At 37.8% G+C, this 12,994-nt stretch overlaps 1 protein-coding gene across 2 annotated transcripts; it reads right to left on the bottom strand.

Annotated features, from left to right (window-relative positions):
• Window positions 1–1,435: 1,435 nt before the first annotated feature.
• Window positions 1,436–8,096, bottom strand: ccn2b (cellular communication network factor 2b). 2 transcript variants are annotated; one of them, XM_042745219.1, is made up of 5 exons: window positions 7,936–8,096; window positions 6,795–7,011; window positions 6,399–6,650; window positions 5,635–5,846; window positions 1,436–3,054 (listed from the first exon to the last, which is right to left on the bottom strand). In XM_042745219.1, the coding sequence occupies exons 1-5, from the start codon at window positions 7,990–7,992 to the stop codon at window positions 2,749–2,751; spliced, it is 1,044 nt and encodes a 347-aa protein (XP_042601153.1). In that variant the 5' UTR covers window positions 7,993–8,096; the 3' UTR covers window positions 1,436–2,748. The 2 variants fall into 2 exon arrangements, with proteins under 2 accessions (XP_042601153.1, XP_018932569.1); XM_019077024.2 differs by having other exon boundaries at window positions 6,387–6,650; window positions 7,936–8,094.
• Between the last annotated feature and the right edge of the window lie 4,898 nt (window positions 8,097–12,994).

The following is a 12,994-nucleotide window of genomic DNA, read 5'->3' as shown; positions in this document are numbered from 1 at the left end:
TTTACCTGAGGCGAAGAAAAGGCGCTGTCCTTTATCCCCGTGGTTTTCCAGTACAATAATACTTTTTTTTTTTTTTTGTCGAAGCTGAGCTCTTTCGTAGGCGAGCGTCACAGATGATGCGCCCTAATGTTCAAATCACGATTACCCTTTCTGTTGTGGGTGATGTGGTTGTAAAATATCTGGAAACTGGTCGTAGGTTTTTATACCCAGCAGGGTTAATGCCAGTGAGCCCTGATCAAGACATTTTCAGAAGGATCTGGATAGGGCTACTCTCACAAAACCTTGACCACATATATTGAAAGAGAAAAGGAAATACTGTATGTTACATAATGAAAATGAAGACATATTCATTCAGAAGACATTCGTGTTTGCTATATCACTTGCAGTGAATGGGTGCCGTCAGAAAAAAAAAGTCAAAACATCACAGTAATCCAAAAGTATTTCAAAAGTAATTCACAAGCTGCTTTTTTTTTTAATTCTAACTGTTACTTTCAGCTAAAATAGGAGTCCTCTATCTAAAATATTGCTTTCTCCAGTGAAAAAGTCATCTTGTCTGAATCAGGAGAGAATTATGCAGAGATCAAGCACTGTCAAGCACAAGCCAAAACAACCCAAAACAGTTTTTTTTTTTTTTTTTTTTTTTTTTTGCCATTAGGTTAAACATAATGAATTTGTTTCTAATGAACACACAGATTTTCACTTTAACAACACGTTAACTATGGATTAGACTCTTGTGGATAACTGGATTTTTATCAGCTGTTTGAGCTCCCAGTCTGATGGCACCCATTCACTGTTCAGAAACGGATCTGCATCTAGGAAGGGCCAAAAATTTAAAGCTTCAGATAGTACTGATATGAATCAAACAGTTTAATCCAATTCTGAAGAGACACACTTTACATATATGATCAAAGGATTCAACTTAATCTTTTACTTGTATATACTGTACACATTGCAATGCACATCCACACACCTCAAGTTTTATGGGTTTATACAGTATTAACATGACGGTGAGTAAATGATGACAGTATTAAAATTTTAGGGTAAACTATAAGGGATATTCTGCATTCAGCACAAGTTGAGCTCTTTGTAGCATTATGTTTATTAACCAAAATATTTTAGTGTGTTTTGTGTGGCTATACTTTTAAAACAATGAGTGGTCTTTTGGCCAAACTGGCCTCATTCACTTCTAATGTGTCTCACTGTAGCCAATAATTTTAAAAAGATGGACGAGTGTAAATGAATGTTGTGTTATGTTAGCCACTGTCTCAGCTGAAGACAGAAACAGTCACTCTGCAGATTATCTTAACAAGCCACACTTTTTTTCTCTGTAGACCTGTAACTCTATTAATACTTGTGTATTAATCATATTAAATGTACAGTTGCCTTATATTGTTCCCATATTAAGTGGCTTTAAAAATCAATAATCCACAGAATATATATATAAAAATATAATTTCTTTATTGGAAAATAAAAGTGCATCAGAAAAGAACTTGCTGGTATCATTGCCAGGTGATTACAATGAACACAGAGTAATACAGTACACATACAACACTACATTTAAGAGTTAAACGACAGTTACATAAATTAGTACAATCTGTACACGGTCTTCTTACAGTATTTACACAAGGTGTATTCGTCGTTGTTCGGCTCCTTTACAAGGATTCATTTCCTATTAAATAAACAGTAAACAACATAGGCAGTATCTCATTATCTAAGCCTCATTTGTTGGAGTGTTTTCTTCCCAAAATACTTTGGGACTCATTAGTGATTTTCATACTTGACAGATTGGGTTCAGTCAGATACAAATATTAAAAGTTATTAAGGTCAGTTGTTAAATATTATTCCTTGTTTTAAGGAAAAAATAATAATCCTAAATAATGATAACCCAACTGACAAAATAAATGAAAAAAAAAAATACATATCAAGTGTATGATTACATTATTCAGTCTATTTCAGTCTATTCCTGTATCGAGGAAAACGTTCTTGAAATTAACTCATTATATGAATGATTAAATTAATAACTTCATATCCACAATGTCTTAAATGAATAGTTTACCCAAAAATAACTAAAACAATACATTTAAAAAATCAACAAAATATGTAATTGTTTAACCTCACACTATTCCAAACCCATGACATTTTGTTCCAGAACAAAAGGAGAATTTTTTTAAGAAACTTCATGCAGCTTTTTCTAGACAATGGCATTGTATAGTGACCAAATTGTTATCGATTTAAATATCAGTCTGTTCCTTACGCCAAATTACATCATGGCTTCAGAATTTGGAAAATAGTGAAACACATGTATGGACTATATTTCGGTTTTGGTTTTGTGGTGAGCTTTACAGATATGGTGACAATGAATTTTCATCGTATGGAAAAGAGCTGCATCAAGATTCTTCAAAAACTCTTTTTGTATTCTGAAACAGTTTGAAACAACATGAGGTTGAGTAAATGATGACCGAAATGTCATCTTTGAGTGAACTATCTTTCTAACACAAAGTTCTCAGTGCTTTAGGTCTGCTGTAGCAGGACCAGTCAAAAACAGCCAGATGACTTCAGAGCTTCACAAAATACAAAACAAGAGAAGAAAAGTTTGCGGGGCCATTATCGATGCCCGTTTCATGTCAAACATTCTCGTTTTTTTCTGCTCACGATTTGTGAGAATTTCAGGGTCCAGTAAAACATGGAGCTGCCTCATGTGGACATGTGCTTGATCGTCAGTGTGTGTGTGTTACACTGGACAGCTCCTCACATGTCGTTATCATAGTCCCCGATCATTCTCCGTGAGTTTGAGGCGAGGAAGATATCGTTCTCACGGGGGCAATCGTGATGACAGGAGCAGGTCTTAATGAACATCATCTTCTTCCTGAAGGAGTCTCCCTCGGGACAGCGGAACTCCACCTCAGCCGTGACGGTGGCGTGTGGCGTGCAGCAGCGGCCATCTGTACACACCCCGCAGAACTTCGGCTTATACAGCCTGACGCTCTGGCATCCGGACAGTTCGAAACGCATCCCACGCTGGCTCTTTGGGGTCCGCACACACTTCTTCCCTCTCTGTAATAAAGAGGAGGAGGTGGGCTATTAATATTTGAGATGGTTTGTGATGGGTTTACTGAAAAAAATGCCAAAAGCAAACTCATCACCACTTTCAACTAGTGTTTTGGATGTTAATTCAGGTCACAATGCTGTTTCGGTGGTCAAAAAATGCAAACCTGATTTGAAAACTGGTTTCAAAGTGAAAGTTTTTGAAAATGATACCATTACTGTCTCAATGTAAAGTACAAAAACGTGAATTTGTGAAAATGGTGACATCGCCGTCTACTAGCCTGGCATGCATAATTCAGCATTTTTTCTGTGTGAACCAAGATAATTTTGACAATGTTGTCATTTGTACGTGAAAATTTTCTAAAAAAAACCAAAGGAAAGCTTTTCAGTTTTAAGTATAATCATTGTTGTGTAAACATACTTAGTATACATATGGTCCCATTATACATGTGTTTTTATCAAAGTCAACTTGAAAGGAACACTCTACTATTTTTGAAAATAAGCTCATTTTCCAACTCCCCTAGAGTTGAACAGTTGAGTTTTCGGATCCATTCAGCCGATCTCCGGGTCTGGCGGTAGCACTTAGCATAGATCATTGAATCTGATTAGACCATTAGCATCTCGCTCAAAAATGAACAAAGAGGTTTGATATTTTTCCTATTTAAAACTTGACTCTTCTGTAGTTACACTGTTTACTAAAACCGATGGAAAATGAAAAGTTGCGATTTTCTAGGCCAATATGGTTAGGTACTATACTCTCATTCCGACGTTATAATCAAGGAACTTTGCTGCCATACCATGGGTGCTGCAGGTGCAATGATATTATGCAGCGCCTGAAAATAGTCACAGCTAGTTTGTGTAGTTGCAGAGTTGCAGCCGGCAAATTTTAGACGCTGTGTAATATCATTGTGCCTGCTGCACCCATGGTAAATGAGCCTATTTTCAAAATTGTGGAGTGTTCCTTTAAGGCAAGTCATGTCACTCGGCAGCCATCTTGCCTCTAGGGCATGCAAGTGTAGCTCCTATCTCTTTAAAATGGGAAACAAATTCTCCAAAGCTGTTCGCCAAGCTTATAATTAAATTTCATATTTGAAATCACCAATGAAATCTGACAACAACTGTATTAACTGTATAAATGCTGTTTATTTTGCTCAAATGGCGTTAAAAAAGCTTATTTTCAAAGCTACATTCCTAAGCGCACATCTCAGAACGCTGACTGTTTCTATAGCAACCGGGACTTTTAACGGCAGCTGCAGTGACGCGATGACTTTACCAATTAGGGATTAGCTCTATTTTATTCAGAAGGCGGGGTTTCATTTGATAGTGCGGCCATATTGAGCATTGCATTTTTCCCCATTCAAAACTATACGAGTGACACATCTTGGGTATGCCATAGTCTTTGGTTTTTATTCTGGTGGTAACAGACTTCAGTATTCAAGGAAGTGATAGGATGAAGGCCCAGTTATACATCATTTTCTGCTCCTGGAGGGCCAACACCCCAAAGAGTTTAGCTTCAACCAACTCTAACACACTTGCCTGGAGTTTCTAGTGAGTCTGAAGACCTTGATTAGCTGGTTCAGGTGTGTTTGATTAGGGTTGATAGGATATCAGTTGACTGTGCTTATGACGGAAATTTAAATCACGCAGTATGAAACATGGACATCGGAGGTAAACTTTTGGCTTTACTTTCAAAATTCTGTGCCATTACATAGCTATAAACGTGGTGATAGTTTAAATAACTTGATTAACTAATTAGTTAATTAGTTTAGAGTTGGGGGACTTGGACTTTTTGGACACAGAAAGTTTTCAGAGTACAGACGAATCCATGTCAAATAAAAAATAAGTAACATAAAATAAAAAGACGTCAATAAACATCTCCCACTCAAACTCCACTGGTTAAAAACTAGGACTTGACTCGACAAGGTTGATTCATACCTTTAGTTTGCTTGACTAAATTGCTCAGATTTTCTTCAGGAACCAAGACCTGAACTGGTAGCACAACAGATTTTACTGTAATGGCTGCTATAATGCACCATGCATATGGAATGCAACTTTGGCACGCAGTCACATTCAAGAAGAAGATGTATTAATTAGTTCTCTTGTTTTAGGTAAACTATTGCCATGTTGTACTAATTCATTCCCATTATTTACTAATTTGTTCCCATGTGACACAATTCAACTTAGTTAAAAAAAGTAAACAAAGTAGTGCAACGTGACCATGATTTACCTAAAACAAGGGAACAAATAAATACATAATGGAAATAAATTCTTAATCTGTGGCCACAATCTCTATTTTTTTTTTATGCCATCTTCAGTGCTCTGTAGTTTCTGGCCTTAAGGCCAGGATATACTTAATTTTCCATGCTCCATCTAACACACGCTTAAGTATGCTAACCTTTATACAAGCATACTCTATTGATTGTGAATGTGGACTGACGCATCGTGTGTATGCACATTACACAGAGGACCTTTTGTTTTTGAGTGCTTGAATTATCAGTGCTCAAGATGAAATTCACGTCACACAGTCTGTCCGCAAGCCAGAGCAGAACAAGGCCAGTGTATTTTTGGTTTAACTTAATGCTCTCTTACCTTGATGTCCTTTTCCAGCTCTGCATTGCAGGGGCGGATCATGCACATGCGAGTCTGCCGCTCCAGCTGGCATTGCTCATTGTCATTGGTTACACGAGAGGAGACCCCCATGCCACATGCTGCAGAGCATTCGCTCCAGTCAGTGGTCTGAACGATGCAGTTGTCCCTCGCGCTCTCAGGCTGGACATCCTGACCGGATAGTTCTCTATATGCTGAAGAAGAGGAAGTGCATGTTAAATTCTTGCTCTGATGATCACAACAACTCGGAAAGCATATTATTGCCATGCAGTGCGGCTAGTAGAATGAGTTTAGTAAAATTTGGAAATTCATAGTGTACGGGACCATATTACAGCATATGTGACCCCAGACCACAAAAGCAGTCATAAGCAGCATGGGTATATTTGCTAAGAACTTCATTTGGACATCTTTAAATGCGATTTTCTCAATATTTTTATATTTGGAACCCTTAGATTCCATATTTTCAAATAGTTGTATCTCAGCCAAATATTGTCCAGTATTATCCTAACAACCTATACATCAATGGAAAGCTTATTTATTCAGCTTTCAGATGATGCATGAATCTCAGTTTTAAAAAAATTTACCCTCATGACTGGTTTTGTGGTCCAGGGACACATTTCATTTATAGGTGGTCCCCTTCTTCCACAAAGAGAGCACTTTTAAGAGATTGGGAGATTTGAAAAAGGCCAGCTGTTTTAGCTTAATGGAGCAAAATGATAGAAAAGTTGACTTGCCGATTGACCTACCAGCCATTGCTGACTGGAAGGTGTCTTCCTGTGGGATCTGGTCGCACACCCACTCCTCGCAGCATTTGCCAGGGATCTGGACGCGTCGTGGGTAAGGACAGTCAGGAGAGGGCAGCCGTATGTTGCTGGCACAGGTCGGCACGCAGCCAATCTCCCCATTCATGCAGACACAGTGATGTTTGCAGCTGGGCTGAAACGTCTCACCACTGCGGTATATCACACCGCCCAGGTCACACGTCTGACCCTCTTGAGCTGCAACACATGCAACAGCCATTAAACAACTTCCTAATACTAAAAGGCTCCTACTTGTGGACAAAAAGTGTAGTGCAAAACATTTAAATCCTGTCCTCTTTACATAACACTCAATTACTTTCCAAAATGCAACATTACACTCACCCATACAGATGCCTGTCTCAGTGTCACTCAGCACACCATAGTCACAATACAGGTCCTTATGGTGGTCACATGGCTCGAGGAAAGAGCAGGGCTCCCCTGTTTGTCGGGCACACACTTTACAGCAGCTGCAGCCGTCCAGCACTAGACTGGTGCCTACAGGACACAAAGGGCTCTCAGCTGGGCAGTCACATGGCTGAGAGCAGTCCTGACACAGTGCCTGCATAAGAACATATGGCACAATGTAAGGGTTGCAACAGAAGCTTTCTCTCATAAATATGTGGTAATGATAATTTTGTCAACTCCAAGGATTATTCTGAAATGTCTGGGACAAAATAATTGCTATGATCGGACAGTCCGTGTGCAATACTCTTTATGGCCACAAGGGGGATATGCATTACAGATGTAGATTTGTAACGTGGAAAGTGATGTTTTGGAATTACACTAGCTTAACACATAAAGCATGTTTAAAATAATGATAGAAAAATATGAAAGATTCAAAAAAGTTCGCCTTCTGCATTGAAAACAATTGGTGTAGAATCAGTTTTCTCGCAGAAATTGTTAGTAAATTTCACAGATAATTAGTATCAGTGAATTAGGCTACATGACAATGTGATGTTGAAAAACTTAAATAGTAGTAAAACATACTCCAGTGATCTTTGCTTTATTTCTGTCTTCGAATTTTTTTTTTTTTTTACAGTGAAATAATGTTACTTTTACATTATATATAAATATTAGGTTTATATAGTAAAAATATGTAGAATATATTAATTCAAATGGTAGACTAGAGTCTTAGCAGTCAAAGCAGATAGGATTGAGATTACTGTTCTCAGCATCACAAAATCACATGCAAACACAAACCTGTGCAGTGACTTACATAATATTCACATTAAACGTTATTATGGCAAAACTTTATTAGAATGCACTTAATTAAAGCTAACTTTGACTAATTACCTAAACTTACACTTTTGACTAACCAAATCACTCTGCAAACAGTAGCACAGTTTAATTATGTATGTTGTCATTTTAAATGGTAGTAAAATATTTTATTTGCATAATTAAATCAGCTAATTTATGTTATTTTCTGCCCAAGAGAGCTTCATTTATTTTAAATATATACAGTATCATTGCTGTGTTGACTCACCGTATGTATAAGCAAGCAGAGAACGATGCATGATCTGGTGAATACTGTTCCAGCCATTTCCTCCAAGAGTTCTTTACAGAAGCGCACACTCCACTGGTTTGTTTTGGTTCTCTGGTGTGTGTGATCGCTGTCAGACTGCAGGATTGTAGTGGAGTGGAGAGCAGAGAGCCCCTCTTTAAATACTACCAGAATGGGGTGTAGCCCACCGGAGTCAAGCCATGCCACGCGACCCAGAGGGGTGAACATATTTCAATTCCAGATGGTTTTCCATAATGTTTGAAAACGCAAGAGATGCTGTCGACCAGCCTTTCAATTAATCATACCACAAATTCCAGAGTGTGCACATGGGGAAAAAGTCTGGTTTCTGCACATGGTTTGACTGCTGTTTATCTGAATATTAATGTAGATACATTTGGAATGCAACAATGTTTAGACGTCATACAAGTGATGTGTGAAACTTTGCATGCACACTTCATGTTTGGACTGGCATTGCATTTAACAGCAAAACAAAACTGATACACACAGGCTGTTTTGTTACAAAATTATTTCCCTCCACATGATGTCATGCTAGACAGGCCTGCAGGGCAGAAGATATGACACGTTCCACAATTTAATGTTTGCTGAGACCAAATTACAAAGAGGACAGTGTGAAGTTGTGTTTAGTGGAAATCCAAAACAAGCTCATGAAATCAGTCTGTGTCAGGTCAAGAGAAAGCAATGTGGTAGAATGGCAATGTTTATTTTTTTCCCTCCTTGCTGCTATTTCCTGAAGGTTTCGTATGTGAGACAAAATGTACTCAATAACAGTAAGCAGTTCAAGCTTGACTTTTACATTTCTGAAGAAAACACGAGTGGTGCTGCCACATTACTGTAGGTGGTTGTCAAGGCATTGCTATTTAGCTGCTACAATCTATCTATCTATTGTCTATACAATGAAAGTATGACACAATTGACTGTCATTATATGGACAAAAAACAATGGGGCATTTTTCAAAAACAGTTTGAACATTCTTTAAATAATGAAGTAAATGATGAGAGATTTTTAATTTTTGGATGCACTTATCCTAGATGTATTAAAGTTTATTGGCATATTCAGAAGTTATTTAGCTAGCATTAGCATTGCCATTCTTTGTGTGCTTTAAGTACCGATATCACACAATGGTGGATCACCATTATCCTTTTTTATGTAAATTACATTGATAGTAAAGTTTTATGGCATGTTTACACAGTAACGATGTATTAAAATGGATCGTTTTCCTTTTGTGTTTTTTAAAAAGTTTTGCATACAATGTTGAATACAAATGATTCCATTTCTCACTGATTCATGAAAACAACTAAAATGCTGTATTATTCAGGCCTGGCCAGTAGTTGGCGATGTCACTTTGTGAAGAAACACTATGCATGCTCATGACATGTCAAATTTGCATTTTGTAGTTTACAAGGATAAACATTCACAAGGATTTTAAAAACGTGCACCTTGAAACCCCTTCTCAAACATTTGTTTTCAGGCTCCCAAATCGCTGTTTTTGTGTAAACGAGTAGTTGGCCAAAAATAGTAATGAGTGCAAGGTTTCTCACCGACGTCGGATCGCATCATTTCCACAATGGCGAAGTACACGGAGTAAGCGACAATTGTTTTTTTTATTATTTATCATAACTATTATGAGTGAAGTCTTATGTGAATCTTCAAAAAACACTATTTATTCTTACGGTCTATGACTTTTTAATTGAGCACCAAACTACTGAATGCACCTCTAATACTTAGAATTGTTCAAATATTGCTAGTTAAACAAATTTACCACAAAACAACCTCAGAACATGTCTCTCTGTTTGACAGTGTGTTAAAGCTTTTCAACAATGTTTGCTTTGCAGGCTCCGATACGTTTTGCACGTGCAGCCCACTGGATATCTGCTGCAAACAGAGCTTTATCATGCTGTGGCGTGCTACGAGCTTTCTTGTTTTCATGGGAATTTTATTTCTCAGGGTTGGGGAACTTGAGGTGCAGGAATGTAACAGCGGGCAGTGCGCCGTGGTCTCTCTCCTCTCCTCCACAGTGGTGGGTTGGGGATTGTGCTTTGGCAACGGGATACTCTGGTATGGCCATGAAACATGTACATAAGTTCAAAACAGAGCCGTAACTAAGGAGGTCCGTAAATATCCTCTAGCTGTGAGACTGTGGGGTTGCCATGACTCTGTTGCTGCGGGACACGCTCCTAACTGGACTCGCTGTCTCAGTCTGTCGCGTCTGCATCTGGTGTGTTAAGTCTTCTGCCAGCTTCAGGCTATAGCGGGACGGGACTCACTTTAAGTGTCACCAAAATGTTGAGTGAGGATCTGTTGCTATGAGCTCAGTGATTATGAAACCCTTCCATAGACTGATGAGTGATATTTTATATTAGATCAGCAAACTTTAAGAGCTATATATACACACACATGCACACACACACACATTATATAAAATTAAGACAAGCCTGTGTCATATGTCAAATCTTACAATCTTATTCTGTTCTTCGTGGTGACAGCAGCTGTGTTTAGATGGACTCTTATAATCCATTTGTAATTGGACTAGTAACCCAGTCTGAATAAAGAAATCAAAAACGTTGTCGGAATACTGTTTTGAAATGTTTCAAAAATGTTGAAATTTCCAGTTTTCTAGTTGTGATTAGAATGTTTTTAAAATACTCACTGTAATAACAGACAAAGCAATAGTGACCACATAATCAAAAAAGTTACTCACACTTGTGTGCTACTGTCAGATTCAGAATAGTCGGCACAGCATCATCTTTTAGTTTTAATCTTTCAGAAAATCCTGCATCGAATTGTGCCTGGTTTGTAAACAAATCTGTGGTAAAATGATGTAAACAAAGGACCTAGTTCTTACTGACGCGGTCTGGATCTTAATTAAAAATACAGTTCATTCACTATTTCCTAACACTGGGATCAGAAGGAAGGCAATGCAAAGACTGTTTTTCCACAACTTGGCACTGTACAGCGTCTTGTTGTCTTCGGAACGTCTTTATTTTTTGGTTTCTGTGTACACTACATTACACTACAGGTGCAAATCAGTGGGCGGAGCTAAACAGGCACTGATGTAGAAGCAGGTGTTGATCTTCTGCTGAGGGGTGTTTAGCCCCACTATTACATCATAGAGTAGAACATTCCACAAGCTGTCATTTTGGCAGATTGGCATCAATGTTAGCTGTTTTTAGACTAACAAGGAAGTTTTTATTTTTGAAACTTACAGGATGTTTTTTTTTATAGTACAATGACCATATTAGATATGTCAAAAGATCAAGGGAATTTTGGTTTCTCATTGTGATAATTGTAATATTGTATGTTAAAATGTCTAGATTCTCATTGTGATCATACGGACTTTCCCACATTGCTGATCTCAGAACGTTTTCTCAACATTATAAAAATGTGCATCAAATACTAATGAGGTTATAAAAAATATTCCATAAACATTACTTTTAGACAGCTGTCCTAACATTTATATAACTTTGTAGGGGTGGCTTAAACATTTTCTAATCTGTTCAAGAGGAAATGTAAACACTTTATCAAATTGACAACTGAAACTGGTCAGTGGTGCAATTCACATGTGCAAGGATGTAGAATTGGTGTAATGACGTACAGTTGGACACATGGAATGAGATGTTCTGGTTGAATCATAATTGTCATAACTGTCATGTCATTCTAATACTCTCCTTCCACTAATAATCTGTGAAATGGTGCAGCATAAATGTCATCCCACCAGTCCTTGCTTCAAACTCTCATCCACAGATGCCTTTTTGGGTGCGGAAAGCAGACATTTTACTGTTTGATAAATATAAGAAGCAAGTCACAAAGCTTCATGTGCTCGTCATCTCCAGACTAGAACCCTTGAATAGATGAATTAAGTCTGCTTTATAAAACAAAGAAAAGCAGGATGTTCCTAGCTTGCATGTCTTAAACCAGCAGCATAAAATAAAAAAAATAAATCTGATTGGAAACTTGTGACCCATAAATGCACACATCAACCCGATGACTTTCTTTAGCGTTCATGTAAACACTACGTTCGAATTCATCAATCGTGATGATTTCATTGTGACAGAAACAATAGGTGTCCATGTAAATGTAGCTAGTTATCTTAACTGGCTAGGCTTTATTAGATTAGTGTGTTTATCTGGAAGATGTGTGGAGTTCTGCCATTGATTCCAGAGATTCTCTCCTGATGAAAACCGCCTAACATCAGTGTCTGATCTTACCCTTGTTGCGTGTAGATATTTTTCTGACTTTTTTGGTTTGCATGCAAAACACCAAGCGTGTAGTGGTCAAACATGTTGTATGCAAGTTAAATACCTTTTGCCATCTGCTTGTCTCAATGGTTCTGGAAGACAGAGTGGCGTGTTTTCACAATATGAGCGAGTTTACTGCCAGCCTTTGGTACTCCAAATCCCAAATTAATGACACCATTTAATGGGGACATAAAATGACTCCTGTTGGTTTCTGCAGCACTGCATCTGTGACACAAGTGCTATCGCATGTTGCATTTCACCTCACAGACACTTGGATTTTCTTAGAAGTTTTAAGCAGCCTGTTATCAATTTCTGCTTTATGTGAGTGACTAAAGGAACATATTTTCAAGTTTAGTTATGCAACTCAAAAATGACATTATTTATGTCTGCTTACTATTGTGCATTAAATCAGATCAGTGCCTTTCAGTGCTGTGTTGTGACTTATTTATGTTTTAAGGTGAATATTAGCTACAAAACTATGCTTTGTCTTTGGACTTTATGTGAAGAAAAATATTGAGCACTTTAAGTCCAAAGCTGGCACAAACATTTTTTTTTTTTAAATATAAAGCTAATGTCTAAATCTGACTGGCTGACGAATACAGGTTTTCCAAGAGCCTGGTTTAATAGAGATGTGTTCACATCTCCTCATATGGGAAAAGTACTATTTTCCAAGCTTGGCCTACCCTTTGGATTCCTGAGTGATTTCATTTTATTAGTTGTGGTTCCTCTCACATCTAGAATTGTAGTTCAGGTGAAGTAAGGGAATGTCTTTGGTATTTGCATGC

Source organism: Cyprinus carpio, chromosome B19 (assembly GCF_018340385.1).
Source record: "Cyprinus carpio isolate SPL01 chromosome B19, ASM1834038v1, whole genome shotgun sequence".
In the NCBI taxonomy this organism is placed as follows: domain Eukaryota; kingdom Metazoa; phylum Chordata; class Actinopteri; order Cypriniformes; family Cyprinidae; genus Cyprinus; species Cyprinus carpio.
Note: the sequence above shows the minus strand (reverse complement) of the source record. Positions and strands in the feature narration are given on the sequence as shown.